At 40.9% G+C, this 7,493-nt stretch overlaps 1 protein-coding gene across 1 annotated transcript in view; it reads left to right on the top strand.

Annotated features, from left to right (window-relative positions):
• The first annotated feature begins 979 nt into the window (after nt 1-979).
• Nucleotides 980-7,493, top strand: part of GALNT8 (polypeptide N-acetylgalactosaminyltransferase 8) — a 35,272-nt gene continuing 28,758 nt past the window's right edge. Inside the window, 4 exon segments of the mRNA XM_027594229.1 lie at nt 980-1,160; nt 5,950-6,133; nt 6,890-7,067; nt 7,070-7,089. Of these exon segments, the coding sequence (XP_027450030.1) occupies nt 980-1,160; nt 5,950-6,133; nt 6,890-7,067; nt 7,070-7,089 (563 nt within the window).

The raw sequence follows: 7,493 nt of genomic DNA, 5'->3' as shown, positions 1-7,493 counted from the left end.
CGCCACTCCTCCTGGGGAAGGGAGGGGAGTCTCCCCGGATCTGCCGCTTGTTGGGTCCCTGCTGGAGGCGCAGTGGCCCGACTGGGCTGCGGATCACGGTTTATGGCAACCCCGAGCTGAGAGCCCGCGCCTCAGCTCCGTCTCTGCAGCCGGCTTCCCCGCTCCGATACCTGGGAGCTGTGGCGCACTCAGGCACCCCCGGTCTTTCTGTGACCCCGAGGGTCCTGAGACCACACTGTCCCGCGAGGGTTCCACCCCCCACTTAGCCACTGCAGCGACGTCCCTCAGCCGAGCCCACTTCTAAAAGGTCTGATTTTGTGCTCCGCGGCTCTAGCACTTGCCAGAAGCGGCCGGCGGAGGCCCCCTCCCCCGCCGTCTATCCTCCCGAATATCGCCTCGGATTCACTTCTCCGCACGTCCTACCTTCCAGTAAGTGGTGGCTTCTCTGTTCAGATAGTTGTTGCTACTCTCCTCTTTGATCTCCTGTTGAGTTCGTAGGTGTTCAGAATGGTTTGATCCCTATTCAGCTGAATTCCTGAGACCAGACGAAATCTAGGTCTCCTACTCCTCCGCCATCTTGCTCCGCCGAAGTAGAGGTTTTGTCAGAAATGACTGACAGCCTGAGAATATGGGGAGAACATGGTGGCAATGACAGAAGACCTCTGGCAAGAAAGCAAATTTAGAGATGGGGGAGGAATAAGGATTCCTTTTGGGGGAATGTTGGATGTTCAAGTTGATCCATCTACTGAAGATTAGTATGAAAGACAAGGATTTTATCCTCATAACAGGAAAATTTTGGTTAAGCAAATATAAAATCTTGCTGCAGTGACAATCACCTGAGAGTTTCCCCTCCTAATGAGTTTGGGGGTTGGTGAGCTAATTGATATATTAAAACATCATATGTAGTGAAGGGGTAGATTGGATAGTAATGTTTAAGTAATTTTTAAAAAGTTTTTAAAAAGTAATATGGTTATTTAAAATGGTTTCTTATAGGTGTCTTCAGAAGACATATCCTTCACAACTCCCATCCCTTGGTGTCATTCTCATATTCATGAATGAAGCTCTGTCCATTATACAACGGGCCATCACTAGTGTCATCAACCGCACCCCTTCTCATTTGTTAAAGGAGATCATCTTGGTGGATGATTTTAGCTCAAATGGTGAGCAACTTGATCAAAGAATAATAGTTTATTGACAGCTGAGCTGGAAAAGGGTTTTATCTTAGAGTTTAGGACACTTTAGGGTCCTCATATAGTGAAGAGAAAGGGATCATTTATTGAGGTCGTATGTGCCGGACACATTAATCTTCACAAAGTCAAGGCAGAGGATCATCATCTTGATTACATAGATGGGGAAGCTAAGACACAGAGAGATAGATCACATAATGTGCCCAAATTGCATAATGAGTTAATGGTGGCGCTGACTCAAGTCCAGGACTGAGTGACTCCGAAGCCTTTTTATGCACCATGATGGAGACCTGAGGGAGTGAACTGGGGTCCAAAATTAGACCTCAGATACCAAGAAGGGATTCAGAACTGTTCCCTATGAGGAAAAGCAATCTTGCTGTGTAATTAAACCCAGAGAAAATGGAGCTTTGGATGCCGAGACTCTTCACAGTGGCAATGTTTCTTGCTCATAGTATGCCCCCTCCCCATCCCTATCTAGTTCACCCGGGGGGACATGAAGAATTGGGAGATAGTGGGCAAAACATGAATGTTGGTAATAATAACTATCTCATAAACTGTAAGGAGAGTTACATGAGATAATCATGGCAGCTAACATTGTTCCAAGCCCCTTATGTATGTTAACTATTTTAATCATTACAATAACCTATGAGGAAGAACCACTGTTTTGGCCATTTTACAGATGGAAAAACCTAAGGCATAGTCTGGTTAAGGAATTTGCTGAATATTGCAATGCTGGTAAGTGACAAAATTGAGATTTGCAGAGTCCAGAGCCCTATCTCTAGCCACTATGTTCACTGATATAATACATAGGTGATGAATAGTATTTAGCACATAGTAACCTCTCAGCCAGTGTTAGCTCTTAGTTTTTTAAATTTTGAAGAAACTAGAACAAAGTCACAGATTTGGGCTAGCAATAAGGAAGAAATTTCTGAGAGTAAGGACGGTGGAGTGGCTGCTCATGGGAGGCAGAATTTCTTCCTTCTCTGGGGTATCTTTAAGTACGAGACAGGTACATATTGCAGATTCAAATTAGGGGTAATATATATATATATATACACACACATACATATATATATATTTATTTATTATCAAATTAGGGGCAGTTTGACCTAAGAGGAAGAGGCAAATGACCTCTAAACTTTCCTTTTTGGATTTCCAGACACTAAAAATATATGAAAAGGATTTCATGTTTTAAATACCTTCCTTTCTTGTCATTTCAATATAAATGCACAAAAAAATAAGAAGGTACAGTTCTTAAGCAGAATTCCACTGAAAACCAAAGAAAAGAAAATGGCTGACTTCATTCCTTTCTGGGCAGGCACACCTAGTTTTTGAGTAGGAAATAAGAACTTGATGAGAAAGACCTCTCTCCTCGACGTCTGGACACACCCTGGCTCCACTCCCTGTCTCTGTGAGATGATCCGAGGCAAGCCGTCTCACCTGTCTGAGACTCAACTTTTTCATGGGGCAAATGTAAGGACTGAGCTGGGGGATGCCTGAGATATCATTTCCTGTGGAAAAAAAAATCAATGGCTCTTTAATTCCACATTCCATGAAGAGTAGATAAGAATTAATTCAAGATTTCTACCTATGGAACAACGAAATCAAAAGATACGAGATTACAAACATAGGTAGACACATAAAGAGAAGTCAAGCAAAACTCTGGATCATTCCAAACCATTCCCTTATCATATAACACATCTCTCTCACTTTGGTCCGGAACCCATTATGCTTTTCATAGAGATAATGTGTGAATTGGCAAAGAAGAGGGGACTGTTAGTTCTTCTTTGACTGGTGTCCCTGGGACAGGGATTAACTTCTCTCTCATTAACCATAAAATATCAACTAGATTGGTCCTACACTGAACAGAACTTAAAAATCTGTTTTGTGTTAAATTGAAGAAAATAAATGGAAGTCTACCACATATGCCACAAGAGAAACTTACTGTTCGTTTGACTTTGTGGGGTAAGTAATTCAACTGTTCCATGTCTCCACTTCTTCACCTGTAATATGGGGGAAATAAATAGTGCTTACCTGATAGGACAATTTTGAGGATTAAATAAGACATGTAAAGCCCTCAACACAGGACTTGCTCCCAATAAATGTTAACTAGTGTTATTACTCCTTGTTTACCTCAGTATCATTTGTAGTACTGTTGAAATGCCATAGCTTGATCATGTCCCTCTCCTTTCCCCCCTAGATAGGAAGCTTCATTTATCTCAGGTCAAATGTTTCAAGTGTCAACAGAGCTAATCCAACTCTTTCAGAAATTGTATTAATATATGTGGGATTCTATATATCCTCTCCAATTTTAGGCAAATTTTATAACTAACAACTATTTATTTTGTACCAAAAACGAAGCACTATGCAAGGAAGATTTCAAGAAGTTCCCATATTAATTTATGAGGCAAGACATACCTATGGAAAGCTATTTCAGTATATGAAGAATGGTGTGTCAGATTGAGTGAGCTGTCAGTGAGTGCAAGAAAGCCTGGAGAAATGGCTGGGATGAACTAGAGAGGCTTCCTGGAGGAGGAGGTCTTGGATTGGGACTTGAAAATTTGGTAGGATTTAGAAAAGCAAAGAAAACAATGGAAGACTGGGTGTGTGCCTGTGGGTGTGGGGGATAGAGAGTGATGAAAAGGATGATATGAGAAAATCTGCAGAAGCCAGAAGCACCCTGAGCTGAGCACCCTGGAATAAAGGGTTTGGGGGCAAAGAGGAGCAGCGGAAGAGCAAGGCTGAGACGGGAGCATAAGTTTACTTTAGAAGATCCATTGAAGGGTCTTTAATTCTTGTGCTGGGCTGTAGGCGTTATTTCTGAGAGGATGACTCAGAATCTACAACTCATAAAATTTTGGAATTGGAAGGATCCTGGCATATTATTCAGCCTTTGTTTCTAAGTCGAGGAAACAGAGATCCCCAAATGGGAAGTGACACAGAATTAGATAGTGAGGGAGGTTGAATTACACACTAGATATCTGGGGTCTATGGCAAACTTTTTTCTTTTTTTCCCACCATTTTGGTTCGCACAGTTTATTTAAGAACTCATGCAGAATACTCAAGATAAATGATTTTTAATCCTCATCTTTAATTCTCTTCTTTATCCCGGTTAATCTGGAAGTAATGTAATTCCTAATTATGCTGCTAACAACGGGGTACAACCAACCACACAGATTATTCTTCATATTTCCTGGTGAGATTTTTCTAATGCCTTTTAGGAAAAGGTACCTCAGAAGTTATGGTAATCCTGCTCTTGCTCCTCTCAATGATTATAACACCTCTACCAGGATTCCCGGGTGTGCCATTCACTTTGATTTTTTTCTTGAAGAAATTGCTAAAAAAATAGGCAGAATCCATGATTCTTCTATAAGGTGGGTGCCATCAAGGGTGAACTTCAGAACCTGCTCTCTCCCCCCACTTTGCCACAAGCCTTTTCAGGGGCACCATGGTGGCAGAAGAAGAAAAAAATATGGCAACTCCTTCTGATTGCTTCCTGAAAGTAGTGACTGGGTAAGTGTAGGGACTTTCCAGCTTGGTTTCTCACGGTTGGAGCAAAAAGCGTTCAGATCCACTGGCTCTCTTTAAAACCTTCAGTTATTGAGTCAGTCTTCCTGGAGTGCAGCTGGGAAAGTTCTAACATAGGGCAAATTTTTGTGCCACAGTCATGTCGGTATTGTTTTCAGATCTTGGTCATTCCAGCACTCACAAATCTACTCTTCTTCTGAGAGAGGAACCAGCAAGAATTTCATCTCTGGGCCCTGGGAAGAGAGAGATAGAGAGAGATCATGATAAGTCCAACCAAGTACACACATAGTTCTTGAGGCAGCATGGCATGGTGGTTAGACACAACATGGACTCACATCTGGGGTATGCTACTTATTGGATGTGTAACTTGGACAAGTTTCTTAATCTCTCTGTGCCTCAGTTTTTGTTTTTGTTTTTTTGGTCTGTAAAGTGAGGATACTAAAATACCTACCTTATAGGATAATTTGAAATTTAAATAAATTAATGTTATCAATGGAAAACTCAGTCACTTGGTTAGATATTTTAAACACTGCTTAGTGATTTGCATGCAAGTTTTTCTCATACATATGAGGAAGTCAACTGGTAGGCTGAGTCAAAGAACAAATTTATAGACAGGCCTTATAAAAGACAGGGGAAAGAGGGAAGAAAAAAATGTAAACAATCTGGGAATAGTGAATCCTGTTTGCATAATTTAGGGGACAAATTCATTAGCTAGAAGCTGGAAAAGTGATTAGCCTGGGCATTCTGTCCAAAACTGGTCCTTGAGGAGGCCAAGTAGAAATATGTAAAACAAGACAAAACGGTTTCAGTTGTTTATGGATTCTCCAGAAAATCTTGAGAGTTTAGCCATGGGGAAGACATTCCAGGCTGTCTCCACAATGTCTGTTCATCAGCACCTCTACCTTAGCTAGGTCAGGTCTATCTACTCATTCTTGTGAGAATTCTCAATACACATAAAGCTTATATAACAATCCTTGTTACATGGTAAGCTGTATGATTATTCTAAGGTAGTTAAACTTCAAGGGAAATGAGATTAGGAATGGAGCATTAAGACTGAGGATAGAATGGAGAGAAGTAGGTGCAGGGGAAACACTACTTATTTCTCAGTCAAGATGGTAGAATTGCTCATCCTAAACTGGAGGTAGTCCAACCACTACTATATAATAGTATGAAATTTCTACACCACATTGATTATTGCACTCAGAATTTCTATAGGTGTGCATTTGGTTGGCAGGAGAACTAAAGGCATACTTGGATGAGAAGATTAAACTTTATAACCGGAAGTATCCGGGACTACTAAAAATAATTCGGCATATGAAGAGAAAGGGTCTTGCTCAAGCACACAACACTGGCAGGAAAGTGGCTACAGCTGATGTGATTGCCATCTTGGATGCTCATGTTGAAGTGAACATTGGGTGGTAAGGCTCCAGGAAGTTTCTTCTCCTAAGAAAGGGGGGAAAGGAGATACTGAAAATGTACTACATACAAGACGAGATATTATGGAAATAGGGAAAGATAGCACCAGACTTCGAACAAAGAAAAGACAGAGTGTTTTACTCAGGGATTTGTAACACTAAACTACTAAAGAAGTAGTAGTTTAGTGTTAGGAAAAACAACAACAACAGCAACAGCAACAAAAACAAAAACAACAAAAAACAATGGGCTTGGAGTGTTGACAACTGGATTCTGACCCTGATTTTGCCAAACAACTTTGTGACTTTGAATAAGTCACATTTAACTAGACATCTATGTCCTTAACTATAAAATATGGAAATTATCTTTTGATGATTCCTAAGGTTTTTCTCAGCCCTGAAATTACATGATGCAAAGAAAGATGTGTTCTTTGGAGAGTCAAATAGTAAAGAGACATCATTTTGGAAACAGGGAGACTCAAAGAGCTAATGTAAATTTAGGCAGAATACAAATAGTCCTGTTCATAATGACTTGAGAGTGGTATTTGGGTACCAATTCCAAATCTGTTCTTGACATATCTGTTCTTTTCATATCCTGAAAACTGCAGAGTCTCTGCACTCTGGAGTATCCTACTCAGAGCTCAGCACAGCATAAATGAAAAAGGTGCTCAATGTCAGGGCAAGGTGCTTGAAGAAGTTTTGTTTGCTTGCTTCTACTTACTTTCGTATTCAATCTGGATTTGTTACACACTCTTCTTCTAGGGCGGAGCCCATTTTGGCTCGGATTCAGGAAGACCACACTGTAATTGTGTCTCCTGTGTTTGACAATAGTCATTTTGACACCTTTGAACTGGAAAAGTATGCACTGGCAGTTGATGGCTTTAACTGGGAACTATGGTGCTGCTATGATCCACTGCCAAAGGCCTGGTTTGATCTGCATGTGATGCCACCGCTCCAGTGAAGTAAGTCTGAGATTTAGGGACCTTGATTAGAGCATGGGAAATCAGGAATGGATGGTGTGGGTTTTGTTTATCTTTTATGGTACTGATGAGAGTGGGTGGGAGAAATGGAGGAGATGGGGTGAAGGACAGAGGATAGAGAAAAAATTATAGGCACTTTAGACTATCTAAGGGCTTTCAAACAAAAACCAAAGTATATAATGTTTAAAAAAAACGTTTGAGGCATTTTAAGAATTTTCAGGCTATGAAGTAGGGATATGAAGATGAAAAAGGCATAATTTCATTATAATTTGAGAAGGACTATGGCAGGATGAGTGTGAAGGAAGGCTACATGTACTTAGTTCAGCCTGAGGGTTTAGAGAAGGCCTTCAGGATAAGAAGAGGCTTGAATAGACCTTTGAAAGCCA

The sequence above is a fragment of the Zalophus californianus genome, chromosome 9, assembly GCF_009762305.2.
Source record: "Zalophus californianus isolate mZalCal1 chromosome 9, mZalCal1.pri.v2, whole genome shotgun sequence".
Lineage (NCBI taxonomy): Eukaryota > Metazoa > Chordata > Mammalia > Carnivora > Otariidae > Zalophus > Zalophus californianus.
This window is presented reverse-complemented; position numbering and strand designations above follow the sequence as displayed.